Source organism: Sander lucioperca, chromosome 3 (genome assembly GCF_008315115.2).
Source record: "Sander lucioperca isolate FBNREF2018 chromosome 3, SLUC_FBN_1.2, whole genome shotgun sequence".
Lineage (NCBI taxonomy): Eukaryota > Metazoa > Chordata > Actinopteri > Perciformes > Percidae > Sander > Sander lucioperca.
Window position 1 is genome coordinate 13,541,569 of NC_050175.1, and position 25,764 is coordinate 13,567,332.

General features: G+C 40.0%; 2 protein-coding genes across 3 annotated transcripts in view; both read left to right on the top strand.

Annotated features, from left to right (window-relative positions):
• Positions 1–10,641, top strand: part of myo5aa (myosin VAa) — a 62,059-nt gene extending 51,418 nt beyond the window's left edge. For both annotated transcript variants that reach the window (XM_031281412.2, XM_035999317.1), the window contains exons 32-44: positions 134–190; positions 1,532–1,612; positions 3,308–3,506; positions 4,556–4,621; positions 5,066–5,159; positions 5,269–5,418; positions 5,779–5,933; positions 6,197–6,286; positions 6,629–6,779; positions 6,923–7,205; positions 7,326–7,500; positions 7,661–7,741; positions 8,381–10,641. In XM_031281412.2, coding sequence (XP_031137272.1) covers positions 134–190; positions 1,532–1,612; positions 3,308–3,506; positions 4,556–4,621; positions 5,066–5,159; positions 5,269–5,418; positions 5,779–5,933; positions 6,197–6,286; positions 6,629–6,779; positions 6,923–7,205; positions 7,326–7,500; positions 7,661–7,741; positions 8,381–8,533 — 1,735 coding nt within the window. In that variant the 3' untranslated portion in view covers positions 8,534–10,641. The remainder of the gene's footprint in view (positions 1–133; positions 191–1,531; positions 1,613–3,307; positions 3,507–4,555; positions 4,622–5,065; positions 5,160–5,268; positions 5,419–5,778; positions 5,934–6,196; positions 6,287–6,628; positions 6,780–6,922; positions 7,206–7,325; positions 7,501–7,660; positions 7,742–8,380) is intronic.
• A 3,055-nt stretch (positions 10,642–13,696) lies between these two features.
• On the top strand, positions 13,697–25,764 carry gnb5b (guanine nucleotide binding protein (G protein), beta 5b). Its single transcript, XM_031281588.2, has 13 exons — positions 13,697–13,853; positions 14,601–14,751; positions 16,125–16,236; positions 17,164–17,300; positions 17,484–17,525; positions 19,068–19,144; positions 19,740–19,872; positions 22,365–22,508; positions 22,751–22,842; positions 23,786–23,834; positions 24,248–24,344; positions 24,592–24,758; positions 25,152–25,764. Exons 2-13 carry the CDS (start codon positions 14,626–14,628, stop codon positions 25,161–25,163), a joined length of 1,188 nt encoding a protein of 395 aa, XP_031137448.1. The 5' UTR covers positions 13,697–13,853; positions 14,601–14,625; the 3' UTR covers positions 25,164–25,764.

Here is a 25,764-nt window from a genome sequence, read left to right on the forward strand (position 1 = left end):
TCCAAGCACCCGACACCATCATCTATCTTTTGTCCAAATTTTGTATCTAACCGAGCTCTCACTCCATTATTAATCTTACCGTGATATATGTGCAAGAAATTTCTGTTTGTGAACACTGCCTTGTCCTGTGCAGATCTCCTAGGTTCATGCGTAAGCCATTGGAAGTCAGTGATCTCCTGAGTAGGCTGAGGTAACCAATGACACCTGGCCTATGCATCATGGAACAGAGCATGCATGGCCACGCTGATGCCAAACCGGATTTGAAAATGTTACAGATGACTGATATTACTGAAGCTAAAACAGCTGACTCTAGGTCGTAGCGCTGATGAAAGCTTGGGTAGCTTTGCTGTCGTTTTCTGCTCTTAACAGCATGTCGAGTAATGTAGCTCTAGCTACAGTTTAGTTCTTACTTATGCTCTAACAAACTGTGTCTACCAATCTCTATCTTTGAAGTCAAGGAATGTGTGTTTGGCTTTGGAGTCACGTTTTAGGATACATAGGTCTGCATGGGAGTTCATAGTTCAGCATGAACAAGAGCAGAGTCTCTTAAACTGAAGGTAGTTTCTGTTTTCCCTCAAAACAAAGATTCAGTGGTTTCAACAGCTCCGGTCTGTTTTTGGAGATGCTGCAGAACTTTATACTTACAGTGCAGTGTTTACAAAATGTGCGGCATGAAAGCATGAAAATGTCTTAAGCTAAAAAGGTACATCTGTCATCTTCAGTTGTAGTTTCACCTTTATTAACATAGATTTACAACACAACTTCCTCACACACTGACTTTGTGTAAGGTTGGATGTTGTTGTAGGAGGCCTCCTGTCTCAGATTCATTGAATGAGTTTGGCATAAATCCTGCATGAGAGCCCACTTGTTTTCTTTGTTTGTTGAAGCAGAGATATGCAGCACACTTTTAAAGAATTGAATGTCAATGCACATTGTTACTTATCAGAGTTGCCCAAAAAGTTGCACTCTGCATCACTGCCTTTATCCCTCATGCTCCCTTTTGTTGCTTGTGACCTTTTTTGTTCAAACACTGACATGAGTAGAGAATATTTACTTATATTTAATATTTACACTGCAGGCTACACATGATAGACAACAGAGGGCTCCACCACTGTTGCAATCAGCAGTGCAATGACAAAGAAAACCTGAATCTGAGGCTATCAGAATAATTGAAATCGGTTTTGAAACTAAATAGAATTACACATAGTTTTACATCACAGTCCGAATTCTAATGGCATAGAACGTTTCCACTTTTAGTGAAAAGTTCCATGGTTAAACCAAATAAATGAAGTGCCACCAAAAGGAAGATAGATGCAGGTTCTCCTCCAGAGAGTCCCATTCAGTACACCTCAAACTCCAGATAATATAGCTTCACTTTTGAAAGTGTTCCTACATGCACACATGCATACACCTCAGATAAAGAGAAGAAGGCATATTGTTGTTGTCTTGCACACCTCTCCCCCAACCATCCCGCATTTTTTGGTTTTGTCGTTGTGTTGTTTATGTTCCTTTTGTGTTGTGTGTCGGTCAGATCTGCCGCTCCAGACTTCCATAAGCTGAATGAGGACGGAGAGCTGTGGCTGGTTAATCAGGGCTTAAAGGAAACCATCAGGTGTAACTGTGTTTTAAACACAAGTGTCTTTATTGAGCATGATGCATTTGCCCTTTCACAGGAAAGGATGTGTGCTGCTGTTTTTCTTTGTTCACCTCTTTTCTCTCTCGCTCACGCTTTATCAACCTTTTCAGAGTTTTCTCTCACATCTATCTTTCAATTTATTTTGTCCAGTTAGCCAGTTTTAGGACTTGTAAGACTGCTTGTGATTTGGTTGTTGTGACTTAAGCGTCCTCTAGACCAGAGATCTTCAACAGGGGGTCCGGGACCCCCTAGGGGGTCCTCAGAATTACTACAGGGGGGACTCCAAGTTATTGTTAATATTTGAAATTTTTTTCAAAAATCTAAATGTCTTGACATGAATCCAACATATTATTAGCAAATATAAATCTCCATTGATAATATGGCTTACTGGCCTATGGGTAAGGTAGTCACTAAGATAGCCATCCACAGATACAGTTAACAAGGATTCACTGTGCCACATGTATGGTTAACATTAAAAGATGATTAATAAAATCATGCTGACAATTATTACTTTAATAGCTTAGTATACTATGCACTAAAATGTATGTAAAGGCTTTAGGCTGCCCTACACTTTATTGTAGGCCCAGTTTAATATGCAACTTCATTTTTTACAATATTAGTAGTAGGGGGTCCCTGCTCCGTCTCTCTTTCAGTTAAGGGGTCCTTGGCTTAAAAAACGTTGAAGAACCTTGCTCTAGACTACACTTTTTACAGATTCAGGAGCTGGTTTTAGTGCTAAAAAACATTTTAAATTAGGAGTAACATTATTTTTGATAAACGCCATATAGGTGCTACTCTAATCCTACTTTATGTTTTATGCATATGGTCTCAGGACTCATTAGATTTGCCCTACGACAGTAAATAAGCTTGGTGTTGTGTTATAGAGGTAATACATCATGTAGACTACTTGGGTGCTATCAATATTTTTGCCACGACAGAAGATTTGTTATTGTCACACTATTCCCACAGTTCTTTACAGGGCTGTGTACGCTATAAAAATGATTTTTAAAAATCCCCATAGATGTTGCATAATATATAGTAAGTTATACAAGGTTTTGGTTTGATTTTCCCATTTTATGTATAACATAGTGCAGCAGGATTTATCTTCCTGCCACTAATCTCTAAATTTTACTCACTTATAATGATGTTACTGCTTCATGTAACTCAATATTCACCACAGAGCTAGAGAGAAACAGTATTTGCAATGTATAATGCTTTTATGCTATGATATAGATTTGAATTTGGAAAACCATTTAAATTTTCTTGCTGCTATGGTCGTATTAATAGGTCAAAGTTTCACTGAATATTGGTTAACTAATTGCCACATGATTTATATGACGGACTGACAGAATGTGAAGAGACCAAACTAGTGTCTGTACAGCATGCTGCTGTCCTGCGTCACCACACTGTGGTGAAAACCTCATTCTCTCACAATTCTTTTTGTTCTTTTACTCAAATTATAATGCTGATTTCTTTTCCCCTCTTCCCATGTTTGCCCTTTCTCTTGTTACTCCATCGTCTTCCCTCACTTCCTCTCACCTGCCACATACCTCTTCCTTTTGCATCATCCCTTCATCTCCTATCCACCCTCCTTCCTTGTTTCATCTTTGGCACACCTCCTCCCTTCTTCTTCCCCCTGTGGTGTGTCTCCCCCCCCCCCCCCCCCTCCAGGTTACTGGAGCACCAGCTGCAGACTCAGCGGAGAGGTTACGATAGCGAGGTGGAGTCGTTGCGCGGCGAGCTGCAGAATGTCAAGGAGGAGAACAACCGTCAGCAGCAGCTCTTGGCCCAAAACCTCCAGCTGCCCCCAGAGGCCCGAATCGAAGCCAGTTTGCAACACGAGATCACCCGGCTCACCAACGAGAACTTGGTACGCTGCAACACACACACACAGATGCACACAGGCTGAGGAAGAGCGGTAACTTCATCTTCAACCTCAGTTTATGTAAAGTGCAAATCACGCAAGTGTCTCAGCCCTATTCATACAGGTAAAAATCTTAATATAATAAGATTGAGGTTAAGAATTAAAAATGTTAATAGAACAACAATAACACAATAAAGGTAATATAATGTTACATACATATGTTAATGTAGTGTATGAGTAATCATACCATAGGAAAAAACAGATGGGTTTTAAGCCTACATTTTTTTCTCAAACTGAGCATTAATTGTATTATTTATTTGTCAAATAAAGGTTTTAATGTCTAATAACATCAACATGTCAAGTTACAATATACATGCTCCCCATTACAAGTGATTTGCTTTAAAAGATAATAATAATCAAAACCTCCTTTTTTTTTTGCTACATTTGAGCCTTGTTCTTGGACCCTACAAACTGCAAAGCGTCCCGCAGTGGAAAATAACAAAATGACAGGAATGCCGACATGACATGTTTTGTTTGTTCTTATTTTTTATTCCTTCGCCACTATCAGATTGCTTAGTTGGGTATGGCTCATTTGAAGGAGCAGTTCGTCATTTTAGGAAATGCTGGCGTTGTCAGCAAGGACAGTGACCGCTGATCGTCAATTCTTAAGAGCACGAAGACTCTGGGCACCATCTCCACTTGTTCCGATATGGCAGGATTAGTGTTTATCATAGTCCTTCATACAGGTGGCATATAAGAAAAATATATGTTAAATAAATATGATAGATTTCAGGTTTATGGGAAGTGCTGTGTTGTTCTGCTGGGCATCCAGAGCACAGCATTTCTGAATGAGAAATAAAGAATGGTAATAAATCACACTTTTTAAACACAAGCAAAAGATAATATAGCATATCCACTATATCTACAGTTAATGAAGTGTTGATTATGTCACTAAAGCTGTTTGGGTTGGGGGTTTCATTCCCACGTGGGTGACGCATAAAAAAACTGAAACAGTGTCACACAAACTCATTCGTGTGGTTGGTGTCACCTGACAGGAACTCCTGGCTGAAGATCCCACAGCATCCCGAGAGGCGCGAGTCATCATTTTACGACGGATGGTTGTATGTAGAGAGTGTGTGTGCGTGTGTGCGTGCATGCATGTGTGTTTGCATGTGTAAGAACTAACTGAGAGTTTGTGTTTTGGATGAAACAGCGCTCTAACTCTCCACAGCGGCGTCTTCTAACTCACAGCGGAGCTGCTCTGCACATTTTTCTCGTTTCTAACAGCCAGCGAGTCCTGTAACTTCTCTTCCTCTGAAAAAACAATCGGCACAGCAACTCTCATGTTGATATACCCCCTCCCCCCTTCTATTTGTTTGTTTGTTTCCAAGACTTTTGCTGATGCAAAGCCAACAACTGATTTACAGAAATGTTGGACTGTTTGTTTTTACCGCTGGTGTAAAGCATTCTAAGAAGTCAGAGGCTTGCCATTTGTCCTCACTATTCTCTCTCTTTTCTTTTTTTCTGTCTCTCTCTCCATCACTTCAACCCTCGGCCTGTTTTAGGATCTAATGGAGCAGCTGGAGAAGCAGGACCGAACCATCCGCAAGCTCAAGAAGCAGCTGAAGGTTTACTCCAAGAGGATCGGAGAGATGGGAGGTACAGGAGAAATCATCAATCAGCAAAGGCTTAAGAGTCTGTACAAATGTGTGTTTGAGTGCTACAGTACAGGACATTGCCTGACTGTCACGTCTTGTGTATCTCTCAGCGGGTCAAACAGAGGGACAGACGTCTCCAGGACAGATGGTGGATGAGCCGATTCACCCTGTCAACATTCCCCGCAGGGAGAAAGATTTCCAAGGGATGCTGGAGTACAAGAAGGAGGATGAGCTCAAACTGGTCAAGAACCTCATCCTTGGTAAGAGCTAATTATGAAGAGCAGGTAACAACAGGTGGAAAATTAGATCAAAAATAGTCATCAAAAATCTATTAACTTTAAAGAGATTATTTAAGGTCCTTCTATGGTTGTAGTTTGACAAACTAACGTGGAAATGTTCTACTTTTTAAGATAACTTTACAACGCCTCGAACCCATTTCTCAATAAAAAGTACAAGGTTGTTTAAAAAATAAATCATAACGCAGGCTTCATTCACAGTTTCTACAGTCTGAAATCTAAAATCCATCTGTACAAAATGACGCTTTGTTTGACCGCAGAAACTTCTCTTCTAATGTTCTCCTCAGTCCATCACTCAACTCCTTCCTCCTCTTGTCTCTCCAGAGCTGAAGCCTCGAGGTGTAGCCGTGAATCTGATCCCAGGTCTGCCAGCCTACATCCTGTTCATGTGTCTGAGACATGCAGACTACGTCAACGATGACCAGAAGGTCCGCACCCTGCTCACCTCAACCATCAACAGTATTAAGAAGATCCTCAAGGTATGTATACTGTGTGTGTGCGTGTGCACGCGTAATCCTATAAAGGAAGGATGGTAGTAAAGTTTGGGGCGACCTGTACTGAGTTTAGTAGCATTACATGTCTTTGGTAAAAGTTTTGTGGTAAATGCAGAGATATGTTTCTTGTCATTTGGCCCAACTGACCCTTTAAATGATGCTTTTCAGTAGTTTGGAAGATGTTTGACTTGAAGAGGGTCTGATACAGTTACAGTATGACTCCAATTTGTTCTTCCTCTTCTTGTCAGAAACGAGGAGACGACTTTGAGACGGTCTCCTTCTGGCTGTCTAACACCTGCCGCTTCTTGCACTGTCTGAAACAATACAGCGGCGACGAGGTGAGACTGACACTATGCACATCACCATAGAAACTGTCTCACTCAAATATGTACACATTCATAAATAGAGTTTGTTAGACTTCTGGGCAATTTAGTTAACGTGATTGTGTTGGTGTTTATCTTGGGAAATAAAAATCTACCAACCGGTGGATGGAAAATGTTAGGGAAAGTTTGAATTAACTGGAGATTGTGTTTTTGTATTGTTTAAAAAAAAAAACACCACTGTTTCACTCTAGTGATAGAAAGTAGAAAGACAGAATATTTCCTATCCTTCACACATACAAAGTCTTTAGTCTATTTATTTTTTGTAACCTTGTGTCTGCCTGTGTCCGTGTGTCTCAGGCCTTCATGAGGCACAACACGCAGAGGCAGAATGAACACACTCTTTCCAACTTCGACCTGGCAGAGTACAGACAGGTGATCAGCGACCTGGCCATCCAGATCTACCAGCAGCTGATCAAATGCATGGAGAACATCCTCCAGCCCATGATAGGTGTGTGTGTGTGTGTGTGTGTGTGTGTGTGCACACGCGTGCGGGTTCCTACAAGCTAATACTACTGTAGTATTGATGGTATTCTTTGAATACTTGTTGGCAAACTTACAAAGTGTGTGTGTGTGTGTGTGTGTTCTGTGCAGTCTCTGGCATGCTGGAACACGAGACCATCCAGGGCGTGTCGGGGGTGAAGCCCACAGGTCTGCGTAAGAGGACATCTAGTATCGCCGACGAGGGCACCTACACCCTGGACTCCATCCTGCGCCAGCTCAGCGCCTTCCACTCCACCATGTGCCAGCACGGCACCGACCCCGAGCTCATCAAGCAGGTTGTGAAGCAGCAGTTCTATATCATCGGAGCCGTCACTCTCAACAACCTGCTGTTACGCAAGGACATGTGCTCCTGGAGCAAAGGCATGCAGATCAGGTAGGTGACGTTGCTGCTCAAAAAGGGGAGCTCCAGAGCGTGGCTGTATTTGTCCCCCGTTTCGTTGTTTTTTTGTTGTTGTGACCACTAAACTTATGATGTGTTTCTGTGTGTGTGCAGGTACAATGTGAGCCAGCTGGAGGAGTGGCTCAGAGACAAAGGTCTGATGATATGCGGAGCCAAGGAGACTCTGGAGCCTCTGATCCAGGCCGCTCAGCTGCTGCAGGTGAAGAAAAAGACTGACGAGGACGCCGAGGCCATCTGCTCCATGTGCCTGGCCCTCACCACTGCTCAGGTAAACTATCCTGTCATTTATTACACCACATTCACAGAAACAAGCTTTTTAAATATTGTTTTTCTCAACTTCAGTCCGTCTAAAAGCTGAGGGAACCCAGCCACTGTAGGTAAAATGTGTTCAATGTTGGGATAACCTCTCTGTGTTTTGTCTCTTTCAGATCGTGAAGGTCCTGAACCTCTACACTCCAGTCAACGAGTTTGAGGAGAGAGTATCTGTTGCATTCATACGAACCATACAGGTAATTTACTCCAGATGTATCAATACAACACTGTTTTCTGGACATACTGTTTTATTTACATTAAGGAAATAAATGCTCCTGGAAAACGCCACCTGAAAAAAGTAACACCTTCCAAGCTAAAGCACAAATTGAATCTAGTTAGGTTTGATTGATTGATTTGATGGTAAGTAACTTCAACCCTCGACCTTCCAGGCAGTCACTGGTTTCCAAACAGCTTATCCCATCAGAGTGCATCTAAAACAATTCTGCACATTGTAACTTGAATGAAAGGAACAAAAAAAAGACTGCCTGGCTGGTGGGGGGAAAATGCTGCAGCAATGCAAAGCACTCAAATGTGGTAAAGTCGGGCGACCAGATAGCTCAGTTGGTAGACCAGGCGCCCATATATAGAGGTTTACTCTTCGACGCAGCAGGCCCGGGTTCGACTCCGACCTGCGGCCCTTTGCTGCATGTCATTCTCCCTCTCTCTCTCCCCTTTCATATCTTCATCTGTCCTGTCAAAAATAAAGGCGAAAAAATAATCTTTAAAAAAGAAAATGTGGTACAGTCCCCTAACAAACTGCAATTTTGTTCTGCAAATTAAATTTGACTGCATATTAATTATTTCCATCTCATTTGCTCTCTTCTTTTTCCATTCAGACCCGCTTGCGAGACCGTTGTGAGAGTCCCCAGTTGTTGATGGACACCAAGATGATTTACCCGGTCACTTTCCCATTCAACCCTTCCTCCCTCGCCCTGGAAACCATCCAGATCCCCAGCTCACTCAACCTGGCGTTCCTCACCCGTGTCTAAACCAAGGCCCCACAGGACGGCTCTGAGCCCGGCGGCCATTTTGATGTAGTGGCCACAGTTGGAATTGCAAGTCACATGACACTCATTGGCTCAAAAGACTTTCTACGACACAATCGTTACAAGAGAAATAAATAAAAATATATATATCGCAGGTTCAAACCCATTGCTTCTATTATGACTACTCCACCAATGTTACACTGTGAAAACAGTTAGGTACTAGTTAGGCAGAATTTAATGGTCCAAGAGGCTTTTTTGTAAAGCACATAGAGCTGGATATTCTTGCTAAATTTTAAGTCATTCGGACTCGGACTTGGTGTGAGGGACATGGTCTTTCCAAATTGCTGTTAATAACAGCGCCCCCATGTGGCTGATTGGGCTCATATTTCTTGGGAAGCACTTGCACATCACTTATAGTTATTGGACCAAGTTTCATGTTTCTTGCTTGTTCCAGCTCACGGAAATTTGAGTCACTTTGGCAGCAACAAATAATAAATCATTATCCCCCTTCAGCGTTTTGAATCCTTAAAATTCAGAGCGTCACAAACACTTAGAAATTAGGATTTGTATTAACACAATTTGAGCAACTATGTCCAAACAATTAACTGAAATTCAAGATTGAAAACTCAAAGAGATTCTAATTCAAAACTATTCCTGGTTTGAACCTGTATATTGACACATAAAATTAAACACACAAACCCAACCACATGCTGAACTTTCAACCTGCATCTGTACGATACTCTCATCCTCTGAACATACACATGCACGCCTACACTCACGTGCACCTTCTCTCTTACAAAACGCACAGATACACACGACACCCGCTGTCGCTGCCGCAGGTTTAAACCTGGCTGTAAAACGGCATCATCCATCCGCTGCTTGTAAAAACGCCTGCCTCTTAGAGAAGCCACAGGACCAGATCAATGCCTCCAGTACTCGCTCTCCATCGACATCTGGGTCTGTCTTACTGGTCTTGACCCTGTTTACCCCAGCTCCCTTCTCTGTGTTTTAACTAGCTGTTAAGATAGTTATTGTTGTCATCGTCTCGTTCTCCGGTGAGAATGTACGTACCAATACACAGGAGTGGGCCCAAAAGGAGGTGTTGAGTCCTCACAAAGAGAAATAACTTGATAAGCTGTAGTGTAGCTTGGTATGTGAGGTCTCGATTTAATAGGCAAAGTGAATTCTGAGTCCCAGTCAGATGCCAGCTGAGTGATACCGTGCTAAAATTAGCTCTCTCCACCCCATGTTGAGGTAACCTGGACCCAGGCTTCATTCTGTATGTTCACATTTTACTCTCTGAACACAGTCAGGCCAAGACAGAACTCATCGTCTGTACTATATTATTTATACATATATAAATATGAATAATATATATCTTGTATTTTATTTATTGCATTTACCTCCGTCCCCACCCTCCCTTTTTTAGATTAGAAGCTTTCTCTGCAGAAAACATGTCCAATATATATGAAGGATGGGACCATTTTCCATAAACAGCTTTGTAAGGACAGTTTTAGTTTTAGTTCCATTGCAGGCTATTTATGTCAACATCAGGTCAATTATGTAGTATAGTTTTAGGAGTGCCCGCACAGACAATTATTTGTTAGGTCACGTCTTCATTTAGATGTGTCGCAATATCACGTTTTATCCTGCATGTCTGGCAGATTAAGTGTAGCACAGGTTTTAAGTGAGGAGAGATTTCAAAGGTACAAGGTTTAAGCTCTGACAAGGGTTTAACCTGCTACAGTCTATACTGTTTACAGCTGTGACCAGAGCTGAGAATCACAGGAAACACTTGGACAAAGATATTTACACACACACACACACACACACACACACACATATTACACTTTGCTTACTGCTGTATCACAGGGAGTTTTGCACTCCTAACAGCTTTCCTGTCTCAGCTTGTCTTCTCTGGTCACAGCTCTAGTCAGAGCATTGAAACTGTTTTACTATTATCAATGTGGAACTATTTATTTCAGTATTGTCATTTTCTTAAGTATCAAAGTTATGTATATCGTGAAGCCATGTATCACTGAGCAGAATGGACAGAAAAAGGTTTCTCTTAAGTTGGTTTTGGGGAGTTTGTATCAAATCTGTTTAGCTTTACAACAATGTTTTCTGCTTTATTCCCACACGTACACTAACTGCAGCTTTGTGGACCGATTCCACCCTATGCCTTCCTGTTTAGTGGCCAAGAAAGCACAACAGGGGTCTTTAATACCGAAAAACAACAACACGAGGGTTACTGACAAATCTGTACCTTTTTTTTGTTTAACTGTTTTGTTTACCATTAATTACCATTAATCTAAGGAAGTATAGATCAAAATGTTTTTGCAGCACAGAGAGCTGGGGATATATCAGTGAACTTGCTCTGGTGAAGATAGAGAGAAATAAAAAATATTTTATCAATTGAAGTATCTCATTAAATGCCATATTAAAGCATAACTCTCGCCAAAATGCAACCTAGCGTCTTTTTGTGAATGTACCCGAGTCAAACATTTGTTTAAAAGCATAATTAGGACGGAAACGCCACTTTTAAGATTTACGTTTTCGGTCAAATGGCCTTTTGAATGGGAGTGCTAGGGCCACTACTATGATAGCATCAAAATAGCTATTTTTAAAACACTAAGAAGGCTCGACACAACATGAAACTTTGCTCGAAGTATGACCAGGGTCTCTACACATGAACTCGAGCATTGAGAACATTGTTTGTGTACACAGAGTTTACAAAGGTTTTAACAACTCACTGTAGCTGTTATTCTTCCGGTCGCCGCCATCTCGCCAGTCAAACAGAGTCGATCTCCGAATGCAACGTAACAGGGAGGAGAGTAAAGATGGAAAGCTCCTAAAGCTTAGTTCCATATAAATGCACGGATAATTTGTTGTTTTGTTAGTGAAAAACAATATTGACCTTGTAGTTGAAAAGGAGCCTCATATAAGAATGACATTTCCTCCTACGGAGTCCGTTAATTCGCATTCTGAGATCGCCTCTTTTTGATTGGCAAGATGGAGGCGACTGGAAAAACCAACTGCTAAAGTGAGTTGTTAAAACCTTTCTTTTTAGTAAACTCTGTGTACACAAACAATGTTCTCAATGCTCGAGTTCATGTGTAGAGACCCTGGTCATACTTCGAGCAAAGTTTCATGTTGTGTCAAGCCTTCTTAGTGTTTTAAAAATAGCGATTTTGATGCTATCATAGTAGTGCCCCTAGCACATCCATTCAAAAGGCCATTTGACCGAAAACGAAAATACGGTAAATCTTAAAAGCGGCATTTCCATCCTAATTATGCTTTTAAATGAAAGTTTGACTCAGGTATATTCACAAAAAGACCCTAGGTTGCATTTTGGCGAGAGTTAAGCTTTAAGCAGACCGCTCTTCCTCTGACAGGAACTAGCTACAGACCAACACAAATTGTAAGTGGAGTAAAGAGAAATTAGTATGTGTAATTGTTTTGTGTTGCACCTGTATTTGAGAATAATTGGATATCCATATGCTCTCATCGGGACCACATGTTATCAATCTGCCTTTTGTTATAGTTTGGATTAGTAGCTAAAGTATGGTTTGTGTAAAGAGTACATATCTGTGGGAAGGAAGACGATAACTGAAGGAATAATTAACCATATGAATGTTTCTAAATGTTAATGAAGTGTATCATGATGTTAGCTGCACATTGTTGGACAAAGCCTTATCTGAATTATTTGCTATCTGAATGACATAAAACGCATTATTAACATTGTGGCATTGTTCTGTCAGTAAAATGAATATAAATTGTTATGTTTAATGCCATAAGTTAACCAGAACTATGGGAGTCTGAAGGCCTGGCCAAAAGGAACAAAAGGATGGAGGTCCTAAAGTTGGTGTCACAGATGGGTTGCACTGTTTAGCCATCAGTCCAAATGCACTTTTTAGACACTGCGGAGGAAGTCAGATAAATGATAGATGGATAAGGATTGTAAAAAGACATACTTTTTTCTTTTGACTCCCACCACCTTTCTACTGAACTGCAACCCATAAAGCCCCCTCTACAAGATTCCCTGTGGGAGTGGGCGCTTCACTTTCTTAATCAGTGATTTTTCTTGCTGTTTTATTAAAACTATCAGTAACCCAAGCCACAGGTAAAGAAGACGCGCACTCTTGTGAATGTCGGTGATGCAGCACCAGCCATCTCAGACTCGGTCAGACTATCCTTGGGGACTGATGTATTGAGAGTGCGGAGTGGGTAGGCTGGCCTAGTTTAGAGGAGAAAACCCACATTCATTCATTGGGTCGTATTGTTGAGCAGAGTTGCAAAGTCTTTTTGCCCTGGGCTTCTCTTGGGCTCTCAAACGGGAGAAAGTGTCATTCCTTCACTCTGCGTTTTTACATTAAGGAGAGAGTTGGTTGTATGATACAATGTAGACATTATAAATGACCATTGTTCTTATGAGCACTAGCATTGATTGTGCCATTTTAAAAATTGTTCAAACGGAACATACAGTATATCATCACCCCAGCTGTTGTGGTACTGGTGTGAACATGCTGAAGCCAGTACCAAATGTTCCCTCTCTGACCCATGTATACATTTGACAAACTGTACTGTTTGTAGTTTCTGCTAGCTGTGCTTAGTGAATGTGTTCACCGTTAAGAAACTAAAAAACTTGGAATAAATTGTCAAATCTGTAAAAGTAAAATAAAAGAATTCAGCACTGTTGGAGTGTCTCTGGGGGAATCAGTTTTTGTTTTCATTCTTAAATCTTGTCAAACACTTTTTAAGAAAATTAGATTCTTTCAGTCATGTAAAAAAAAGTCAAGCCAATAAATAATCTAAATCTGCAGTATTGATTTGTATTAGTGAAGTGGCATGTTGATTTTTTGCTGTCATTTATTGCTCTTTCAGTGACTGGACAAGACTAGAAGACTGCAGGTAATAAGATAGATGTAATGGATTACCTTTGATGGGATTACACAAATCTGATTACAAGACAACATTGTACAGAAAGGTGAAAAAAGATGTCTTATAACACCAATAAAATGGCACCCTTTAATTCAGATTTCACAAAGTAATCTTTTTTTATATATTACAAGGAGGCAATGTACATCATGCAGTTTAGGGTTTTTTTTAAATATTAAAATCTATAATGTGTACTGGATTAGACTGAAAATGTGACGTTCCCGGCCTCGCAGGTGGACATGTAGCAGAGCAGAGTCACAGCTTAAATACTTCACTAAGAAGCTTACTGTTCCCTCGCAGACAATCCCCTTCACTGGAAAACTCAATTTAGCTCTCCAGAGACAAATACCTGCTGTACAGAGAGGAAAAAACATTCTCCTGTGAGGTAAGATTGCATTATTGATATGGCTGCCTTTTGTGGAAATAATGTTTTGCAAACTGATGTTGGTGTCTTTTGTTTTTACTTTATTTGGATTCAAGTTATGAAATCGGTGTAGAACGTAGAGTTTATAACTTGTGATGAACCAGCCTGGATGGAGGTTGATTGTGATAAATCTTTTCCGTTTCTGCTAAGATTTGTTCCGTACATTTTGTACAAAAAGAACATGATTACCTCAACAGCAGCCAAAGTTTTACTGATTAATTGTGATGCTCAGTTTGAGTTCAAACAGCTACCATAACACATTTTATTCTACTTTCTGTACACCATATAATATCAGTACTGATGGAAGGACTGATGGAAATGTGATGATAATTAACTTCAATCTCTAAATAAGGTTGTGCTTTTCTGAATGTACATGCTTTCTGACAATTCTGAAATGAGGATTTGTGATGTGAAAGGTTTGTACTGTGTTATACTCTTGAGTGTGTAGCCTACTGGATGTGTGCAGTTCTCAGAATAGCTGTGCTGTAGTCCTTTCCTCTGGAGCTCAGAGAAGGATCAGGCTGGAGTAGATTACCAACTACTTATCTTCTGGCGCGCACACACACACACACACAAATAGGCCAAGTGTTCACAACACGGTACAGAAATCAAAAGAGCTTTGATAAAACAAAATCTCTCCAACCTGTTTGTCTGGCTGATTGACACTGACTGAATGAACTTCTATGTTTGTGTCTGTGTTTTCGACAGGGCGTGTTGGTGATCATCTGCAGCCATGTGTGACCAGACGTTCGTGGCGGCCACTTTTGGCCCCTGTGAGAGCTGTAGGCGCCCAAGTCCCCTCATGAACATCTACATTAAGACTGAGCCCATAAACTACTGCTCCTTCTGTGTGGAAGTGGTATGTTTTCCTTTCAGTTTCTCATCAAACAGTCTTCATGTCACTAGCTTTTTTTTTTTATTGTATTTTGAGTGGATGTAGTAGTGTAGATCTAACAAGATATTTATCTACTGGAAAATGGAAAAGGAGAGACTGAATCCTTACAAACTCTTTAAGGTCAGCAGACTGTTTTAACCCTGTGGCCCTGAAGTTACAGGCGTCTCCTACTTTTGTGTTTATCTGTGAACATACCGTATATGATGATAACAGCAATCTGTGAGGCAGCTGCCAAGCTTCCACATAGGGCATCTTTGGATTGGTTAGGATCTCACTAACACTGTGCAACATCTGTTTAACTGAGGAGACACACCACTCAGCAGCACCTTTTGACATGCAACTGTATTAATGCAGCTTACACACACACACACACACACACACACACACACACACACACACACACAGGAAATCATGAGGACTTTGAAGCGAGAGATACATACCACTGAGCTCTCTCCTGATCTGTGGCTCTTCGTCATCAACTAACTAGACACCAGTAACTATTCTAAAATAATTTGATTTGCGCATGTAAGTGTTTCTAAGGAAAATACTGAAACCTTTTTTTTTTTTGCAATAGTAAAAGTAAAATAGTAATTGTGATTAAAACTCATCAAGCAGATAAACCTGCTAACACATACAACTCTTTTACTTTTTAAAGGGATTATTTTAAATTGCTTGTTTCTACTTGTTTGAGGTAGCCTATGTGTCTACGCATTCATGGTTTTAAACAGGTTTTATAAGTGTTATAATTGAAAATATTAACTTACAGAAAAGGGGCAACTGGCTAATGCTGCAATGCCAACTGATAACATTTAATCTCACTTTTAAATCATGTTAATCACAATGCCTTTGTTTAACATGATTTAAAAGTTAAGCAGCTTACACTATCACAATTTGGTGTGATTTGACATGCTACATAAAAACCTGATAAGCAGTGGGACCTATCCGTTGCAGCGGAATTAAAGAGACAGAAAGAGTGAGTAACTTTTAGGCTGAAAAGCTCAAAGGTCAGAAAACTTACAAATTGTTTTTTTTTTTATTGTCGACTAATTTGAACTATTTTAGAGTGCTTGTACTACGGGAATATGTGGAAGGCTAAAAGCTGCACCAGTGTCAGCGTGTCTAAATGCCAGTGGTGCCTGTGGCGGATGAAGGGAGGAGGGGGCTGGCAGAAGAGCGCGAGCTGTGACACGCGTAGCGCAGCATCACTGTCGTGCTCGAGGACTATTTTAACAAACCCAAACAACCATCCCGTACCCTCAAATTTCCCCGTTTCTCCCGTGTTTCTCTTCCCCTTCCGCACCCTCCTCAGTGTTTTTGTTGTTGTTTTTCTCTTAAAGATGGCTTGTCAGGGGCTCCAAGGAGGGGAAACCGTGGCGAGTCTGAAGAGGGAGAGCGAGAGTCTAAGGAAGAAGCTGGAGGAGGAGCGGAAAAAACTCAGCGACATAGAGTGTAAGTGTCCTGGACAAAAACAACAGCTATTACACCTGCTGTACCACCCAGTCACCTTTTTACTCAAACTCAGTATTGTTTACTTAAAACACGTTCAACATGTCTTTATAACGGTTACCTAAGTTAAGAGATGCCCACTGTGAAGGGACGTTTTCATGAAATAGCTTTCAATAGCCTACGATTCAGACGATGATATGCATACGTAAATCGCAATGTCTCCAGTCAGGCTGGGATGGAGGCTATAACTACCAACTAAGAACATTTACTAAAGGATAACTAAGAGCATTTACTTAAGTAGTCTAGACCATGTACTTCAGTACAGTTTTGAGGTAGGCTACTTGTACTTTGAGTAGGCTATTTCCATTTTCTGCTACTTTGTACCTCTACCCTTCTACATTTCAGAGTGAAATATTGTGATACTGCACTGCATTTATCTGACGACTAGGCCTACTACTACTTACTAGTTACTACTAGTAATTTTGCAAAACAACCTTTTGCCGACATAAAAAAACCTATAACATGAATTGTTAAAGATAAAAAGTTAAAGAAGTTAAATATTAACCTGGGCAAGATAACCTGCTATAAGGTGTATAAAATAGTTAAAATCAGCTCCAACTTGACTAGCTTGAAAAATTAAATGCTGCTTGCATGCATAAGCATCTCTAATAATAACAATATATGAGCCTAGATGGGCACCATTCTGCTGCATTTCTTACTTTTACTTTTGATACTGCATTTTGTTAATAATATTTCTGTACTTTTAATTAAATAAGATTTTGAATGAAGCATCTCTAGTGTAATGGAGTATTTTCACATTGAAGTATTCCTACCACCACTGCCAGTTCTCATAAACTGTGTGTGTGTGTGTGTGTGTGTGTGTGTGTGTGTGTGTGTGTGTGTGTGTGTGTGTGTGTGTTGGTACCTCAGTGAACCAAGTGGCTGAGAAGATTGAGGTGTTGGGTCCTCTCTCCATAAAGACCAGACGTGTACTGAAGGGTCATGGGAACAAGGTGCTGTGTATGGACTGGTGTAAAGACAAACGTCGTCTCGTCAGCTCTTCACAGGTATACTCTGCACACACACACACACACACACACACACACAGATGTTACTAATATAAATATAGTGCAGTATTAATAATAATAAGGACAGTGTTCATTTTATGCTATGTAGCCCTATAATATATGGACTCGATTTATTTTTTTGTGTACTTTTTTATGAAATGGAGATTTTTTTTTCTGATCTAGGATGGCAAAGTGATTGTCTGGGATGCATTCACTCTTAATAAGGTGAGTAGAGGTCTGTGTGGTGCTTTTCTGCATATGTAAGATAATGTGTGAATTTATTTGAATGATAATTACCAATAATTACCATAAATTAAGGAGGCTAATATCAAAAGCTTTAGATTCTTTTGAAGAAGAAAAATAAATACATTTTTGGATATAAATTAAAGGCTCAAATGTGCAAAAAATCCCTTTATCAAAATTGAAGTTCTGATATTCCTCTGTTGGTTTTACTTTTATGACAAGAGCCAAAGTGAGGAGACATTTGAGGATATGCTGTTGAAGAGCTTAATTTAGTTTATTTGTCAAAATTAAAATACAGTAGGAAAAGAATACAAATGTATACGACATTGTCAGGGATAACACGACAAAGTCCAGGACTTATTTTTATCGTGGTCCTTGATATTTTATCAGTCCATCCTATTTTTACCTCTGTAAATTTATATTTGAAAGTTTTAACTGTAACCTCACTACTCAGAAACACACAAACATATTGAATGATTTATTTTAAAGATTTTTTTTGGGCCTTTTCCCTTTAATTGATAAGAAAACTGTAGATAGGAAAGGGGGGAGAGAGAGAGGGGAGACGACATGCAGCAAAGGGCCGCGTGTGGGAATCAAACCCCAGCCACTGCGGTAAGGACTGAGCCTTGGTACATGGGGCACACGCTCAATCAGGTGAGCTATCAGGGCACCCTGAAACATATTGAATGATTTAGTGATATTATCTCGTTTTAACTTCATGTCTAAGGAAATAATTTCTCCATCAGTTTGATATGTCAAAGGATACTAAATGCTACAATAACCATGAGACTTGGCAAACATAGAGAAGAATTCATAGTTGGGAATTGATCTATAATCCAACAATAAAGTAATTCAACAAGTTCTACAAACTCAGACTCTAATTTCCACCAAGCATTTGCTGTGTGGACAACAGAAGAGAACAAAATCCAAGACTTTGCACTTCTTTGGGGGAAAAAAATGAATGTGACTTTTACTTGGTTTCCCAGTTTTCACCATAAGTAGGCTACTTGTGTTGAGTGAGTGGGGGGGGGTCATCCTCTGCTGCCACACTCCTCTGAGAGAGATGAAAATATGCATTTAAAGATTATCTATCCATCTGTCCCCTGTAATGACTGTGTGTGTGTGTGTGTGTGTGTGTGTGTGTGTGTGTGTGTGTGTGTGTGTGTGTGTGTGTGTGTGTGTGTGTGTGTGTGTGTGTGTGTGTGTGTGTGTGTGTGAGAGAGAGCACTTAAATGGCAGCCAGGAGTCAGCCTGGTTTGACCATCATGCCTCTTGATGGAGCAGACATGACCACACTGAACATAATCCCTATTAATAGAGATTTACTGCAGCTGTGTGTGTGGGGCTGTTTGTGTATATGTGTAAGAGAATAGTTGGTTTATGCTTGGTTTAAGAGAATGTATCTTCTTATCAATAACAAAAACTCTATTCATGTTTTTCTCCCTTTGTGTGTGTGTGTGTGTGTGTGTGTGTGTGTGTGTGTGTGTGTGTGTGTGTGTGTGTGTGTGTGTGTGTGTGGTATAGGAACATGGGGTAGCCCTGCCGTGTACATGGGTCATGGCGTGTGCTTATGCTCCCTCAGGTTGTGCTGTGGCATGTGGGTGAGTACAGAGAATTTCTCTTTTTATTGCCCAGATTTAATAAACTGCTACTCCTTCCAACAATTGAAAATCAACAACACTTTCAAGTGAAATAATATATTTGGAATTGTTTTAATACAAAGTTATTACTATTATGAAAGATACATTATATTTATTCTTGAGATATTATATTATGTTTCCCCAGTGTAACTTGGAAAAACCATCAATAATGTAAATGACCCGGTTGCTCTTTTTTTAATAACTTTACACTCATATAAGTTTTTTTTTATATACTGTATAATAGAAAATCATTTTGCATATGATAGCTGCTTCAGTTGTCTATACATTGTCTGTTTGTTTGGTGACTGCAACTGCTATTGCTCAGTGGGGTTAAATTAGATCCTACTGGGAATATGTGTTATTCAATATACTGAATCTGACACCATGGAATTAACATTAATATATATATAATCCGTGAGTCATCATTTCTCTGTCAGCCTTGATCAATTAGGGTTATATCCTTACCCTAAACCCTGCGTAATAATGATCTACTATTTCATCTTAAATAGTGAGTAACCCATAATTTAACCTCTGATGTTTTTATCTCCTTCAAAAGCGGATTGGATAACAAGTGTTCAGTGTTCCCGCTGTCACTGGACAAAAATGAGAACTTGTCTGCAAAGAAGAAGTCTGTTGCCATGCACACAAACTATGTATCAGGATGCACCTTCACCAGCTCTGACATGCAGGTGGGCACTAGTTTAATGCCTTGTGATAAACTGGAAATAAGAGCCTTTTATAGATGAAACTTTTGTAATATATTATCAATGATCAAATGCATTTGATTTTAATTTAAATGCAATGAGATGAAGCAGCTGCTGGCTGCTATTCACAGTGTTGCAATTTTTACTGAATGCTTGCAATAGCTGGTTTATTTTGCCAATTTCCTGCAAATATATGGAGTATATCTACCCTTTATATTTGCACCAATATGCTCTTTTTTGCCGTATACAATTTGCGCAATTGATAGACCACCTAAAACCATTAGAGCCTCACTGTCCTGTAAACAACCAAGATACAAGCCCTAGCAGGGCTCATCCAGGATTTGAACCCAGGAACTTTCACACCCAAAGCGAGAATCACACCCCTACACCAACAAGTCACAAACTTGTAAGGTGTTTCCTATTGTCTGCTCTTTATCCAATACAAATTGGTGAGAAAATGATCTGAACATACATATTTAGATTTTATGCGTTTATTTCAAATACTGTATTTTAGAATTATTAGTGTGTTGAGTCAAGTTTTTTTGATTTTGCATTGATGTACTTGTACCTGTATTTAAAGGTTACTCTAATTTGACTCCCCGACAGGATAGAAGGAAGGTATGGGACAGAATCAAAAGGAGATATGTAGCTTTAATAATTTACTCCTCTCTGGCCCTCAGCAAGGCAGAGGATTCACAATGACAGAGGACAGGGAGATGGATGGCAGGGCTGTGGAGGGGGCAGAAAAGAGACTGTGGGGTAATGGTCCTCTACCCTGGGTGTATTAATAGGCACTGAGTGGCCTTTATCTAGGAAAGAGTTGAGCACACTGACCCGAGTGCAGAACATTTAACACAAAGACACACACATGCATGGCTCATCCTTGACTTTCTCTCTCATACTGCATTTCACACACAAAGACACATGCATGCACATTAGCACACTGTGACGCTCACAGCCTTTATACTAGACCACGGAGCACAAAGCTGTGAACTACTGAACATTGAGGTCTCAGGAAGTGGGTTTACTATTCTTTTTTTTTTTTGAAAGGCTGGTTCCACATTTGGAGAGTAATGATGACACAATTTTGTGTTGTTGTATCTGTGTGTGTGTGTGTGTGTGTGTGTGTGTGTGTGTCTGTGTGCGTGTGCGTGCGTGTGTGTGTGCGTGTGTGTGTGTGTGTGTGTGTGGCTTACTGATAATTGCATTCATGTTGAAACTGGAGCTACCTCTCAATGCAGGCAGGATGTGGTTTGTTTTTTGTGCCTGAGGTCATCCAGCAGGAGCTCTCTAATCCACTAGCCAGTAGGGATCTCTGATGTCTGCATGTGTCTCTAAGTGCCCATAATCTCTTTTCATCAGAGGAATCACTGACATTTTAGCATGTTGTGTGCTTGTTTGTATGTGAATACATGATGCACAGTGATAGTTTTCTGTTTTTTCTGTCTTTCGTTTTGTGTGTGTGTGTGTGTGTGTGTGTGTGTGTGTGTGTGTGTGCGCGCTCTGTGAATGCTATGTTTGTATGTGCATATTGAGTACAACAGCTAGCGTCATGGTGCCATTAAATGTAGTCATATGACAGAATAGAGCTCTACAGCATTTCTCTACATGTCCACACTAGAACAGACTTTGGAAAGCGTCTGTTGATGACGCTATTCTGTTTTATTGAGCTACCAGTGAGGTCAAAATGATCACATGTCTGGTACTTATAACTTAGACTTTTTCCTTCAATTTTTTTTCCATCAATTCAATTATTTCCAGTTTATTTTTGGCTGTTTCGCTCATCAGGTTTAAGTGTTGAAATTGAGAAATGAAAGCAAAGCATGTAGCCGAAGTCGCTAACCCTAACCCTTAAAGTAGAAAACAAATAACCAACATTTACTGTAATATGCACTGTGTAGGTGTTTGTAAGAAAATAAATGCTATTACTTCTCTAAATTTTAATCAAATCCTGCAGTTTTATTTTTTTTCCTTGTAAAACATTTCTCATTTGAGACCAATTTTTATTATCACCTTTCTATCCAATTTTTTTTTAAATTCTACGACCACCATCAGTGCCATATTAAACCCGACTCAGCCTATTTTCAACCTTCAGCACAGTCACCGTGGAGTTTCCAATAGAATAAAGAGTTTACCTATCTTAACCATATGATCTTAACCCATCAAAGCTCTGTGATGCCTTGCAACAGTGTATGGTTCAATGTTTGCACAGTTTTTAAGCTGTAGGTTGGTATCCACAGATCCCTTAGTAAATCATACTCCACTGTTTGTAAAAAGAGAATAAATTCCATGATGAGATGAAGTTTGCGAAAATGTTACAAAATATGCTGAACGTACATGTCTTGGAATAAAGTTTTCACATTGTTGATTGTTTTATGTTTTCTGTATGTATGTTGAACATGTGTGGCGTGCCTGTGCTCCTGTATGCATGTGTGTGGGTGCTTTTGTCCATGTGTATGTGTGCATGTGTCTGTTAGATCCTGACCTCCAGCGGTGACGGCACATGTGCCTTGTGGGATGTGGAGAGCGGGCAGCTGCTGCAGAGTTTCCATGGTCACACAGCTGATGTCTTGTCCCTGGACCTCGCCCCATCTGAGACTGGAAACACTTTTGTCTCTGGGGTGAGAGAAAGATAGTGTGTGTCTGTGTGTTTGTCTGTTTGTAATTCATGTGGTTGTGGCAAAACCCTGCCTGTAACTGATGCTGATGGTCTTCTTTGGATTGTGTGTGTGTGTGTGTGTGTGTGTGTGTGTGTGTGTGTGTGTGTGTGTGTGTGTGTGTGTGTGTGTGTGTGTGTGTGTGTGTGTGTGCGTGTGTGCGTGTGTGCTTGTGCGTGCGTGCATGCATGTGTGTGTGTTATCAGGGCTGTGATAAGAAGGCGAACATATGGGACATGCGTTCTGGACAGAACATTCAGTCCTTTGAGAGCCACGAGTCCGACATCAACTGTGTAAAGTGAGTCCAGCTCTTTGATAAAAAAACTAAAGTCTCACAGTGTCTCTTTTATTAAGTAAGTGGGAGATGAGATAGAGATGACATAAATCTGTTCACACTTCTGCTGCTACTACAAATAGAGACCTAAATGATATGATGTTACCCTAGATCATTAAAATGCACCACGAACGAAGGCATTTTACCTACATGTATCTGCACACATGCTTAATGTCATAGAAGACATCTGAGGCCCTCTGCTACCCTTTAATATATTTGTCTTTGATGAATGAGAGACGGTAGTGCCCTTATTGTAAATCATGTTTTAAATATGGTAAAACTTTGAGACCCTTAGGTTGCATACTAAAAACAAATGAAATGAAATATCTAATCTGTTCTAAAATAACTTTTAAATCTAGCTTTCCACTTGTCTTGGTTTGTGTAAAAATTGTGATTGCAATTTGGGACCAACTAATGAGTTATTTTGGCCAAATATGCCAAAACACTAAACATAGGTCAGCGTCAGGCACGTTTTTTTTTTTTTTTTTACATTAAGAAGATTTGTTCATCATTTGCATTAGAGTAAGACAAAGACCAAGTTTCAGCCCTGTGATGCGGTTCAAGCAGCAGATTTACTCACTTATTTGAAATGATTAATCAAGTTTCGGTTAACACTTTACTTGAAGGTACAAGAGTGACATGACACTGTCATGAACGTGTCATAAACATAAATAAGTCATAAACGTTTATGACTTAACGCTTCTTTTAGTAAGTGTCGTTCAGTTTTTGTCATGACAAGTTATGGTTAGAGTTAGGGTTAGAGTTTATGTGTCATCATGACTGTGTCATGACAGTGTCATGTCACTCTTATGTAGATACCTTCAAGTAAATGTTACCCAAGTTTCTTTCATATAGAAAGCTCTTTGGTGCAGCGCTTCTAATTCTACCCTCGGTCATGTGTGTTCAGGTACTACCCCAGTGGAGATGCATTTGCGTCTGCTTCAGACGATGCCACAGTGAGTCACGTCATATCTTATCAGTTAGTTGTGATGTGTCTGCTGGTCATGTCAATATATGTCCTGCACAAGCTTGTTTAATTGACGTCCTCAGTGCACGTGTAGAAAGTCAATTGATCTATTGGACTCACTCCGAATCACTTTCTTGTTATTATTTGATGATGGGGAGATCTCAGTAAACAGGACCTTTGTCCGAAATTTTTACTGGTAGGCTACCTCTAACACCTGTCAACAGAAACAAATACATACAAATATCAGCGATGAGTACTGACGAGCTAAAAAGTAACCCTGACTCTATTGCTATGATATACTGTAATAGTGCCTACTGTAGACTAAATTACTCTTGTCAAATTACCATTGTGTGTCCTATGTGTGTCTGTCTGTGTTGTTGCGTGTTTATTGGTGTCCCCCAGTGCCGTTTCTATGATCTGCGAGCTGACCGTGAGGTAGCCGTCTACCAGAAGGACAGCGTCATATTTGGTGCTTCCACTGTGGACTTCTCTCTGAGTGGTAAGGAGTTTGTGTAATAAATAATATGCATTACTCATCAGCATCTACTGGGAAAGTTAATCATTCCCAAAAGTAATTCAGTATTTAATATGAATTAGCTATTATCAATGATACAAGGAAAAGGTTGTCGTCTATCTCACAATATCAACCAACCCTTTGTTTGTCTGCTCTCTACTTCCCCTTATTCCAAATTCCCCACTTCCTCTTTCTCATTTACTTTCTCTTCCTCGTCTCCTAACGCCCCCAGGTCGCCTACTTTTCGCTGGTTATAATGACTACACCATCAATGTGTGGGACGTTTTGAAGGGAACTCGTGCCTCCATCCTGTTTGGCCATGAGAACCGCGTCAGCAGAGTCAGAGTGTCACCTGACGGCACAGCGCTCTGCTCGGCCTCCTGGGACAACACCTTACGGGTGAGCAGGATTTTCCCTGCACATCATGCCTTTAACATTTTGCTCTGTGTTGCTCATTTGTTTAATACCGTATTTATGCATGAAATCACATCACAACAGCTGTGTTTAATAAATTAATTTGGAGGGTAACACTGAGCTTTAAAACAAATAATAGTAACATATGAATTGTGATGCAATCTTTTTGGTCAAAAGGGTTCCAGTCCAGTTTGGATCATATTGATATTTGTTAATAAATTAGGTTGGGCTGCCTACTTGTGACTGGATGAGGAGGGGAGTCTTAAAAGCTCTAATTTTAATGTTCTAATTTTAACATAATACATTTATTTTCTTACACTTACGTTGAGGTTCTTGAACTAGTAACTTGTGCATAAAAATGGTGGTTCTCTCATACAGATTTGGTCCTAGAGCTGATATCACAGTTGTAATCCAGTGAGGACAGCGCCAGCACTATGCGACTGCCAAGACTACCTGCCAGAAACCAACTGTACTGCAGGAGTGTGTACATCCAAACTTTCAGTGTAACAAACACACAGAAGCACCAAACCTAAAATGTCTTTTCTGACTGAGATATATCATTGTATCATCAACTGTATGCTGGATGTTCATTGAACAGAAACAGAAGTTAGGAGTTCTAATCTTTGTTATTAGTAGCTTCATGACTGATTGTATAATTAATTGTTATTGCTAATATAGTGGGAAATAATTGTAAGTGGCATGTGTCTGCTCTGCCATGTAGATCTACAGACAATGTCAATGATTGTCTTGAAAATGATGTACATCGGTTTACCTTAGCTGTGGGAACCAAACCTGTCCAGAATCATACTATAGGTGTACACACTGTAATCTTTGTTGTTACACTGGCAGTCTGCCATACAGTAGATATTGTTGTGATTATCCGAAAGAAGACAACTTAATTGTGGCCACAGATTTGTCTTATTTTAATATACATAAACCTCAACAACTTAGATTAATTTATTGTGAGAAAATAAAGAAGATTTTAAATATT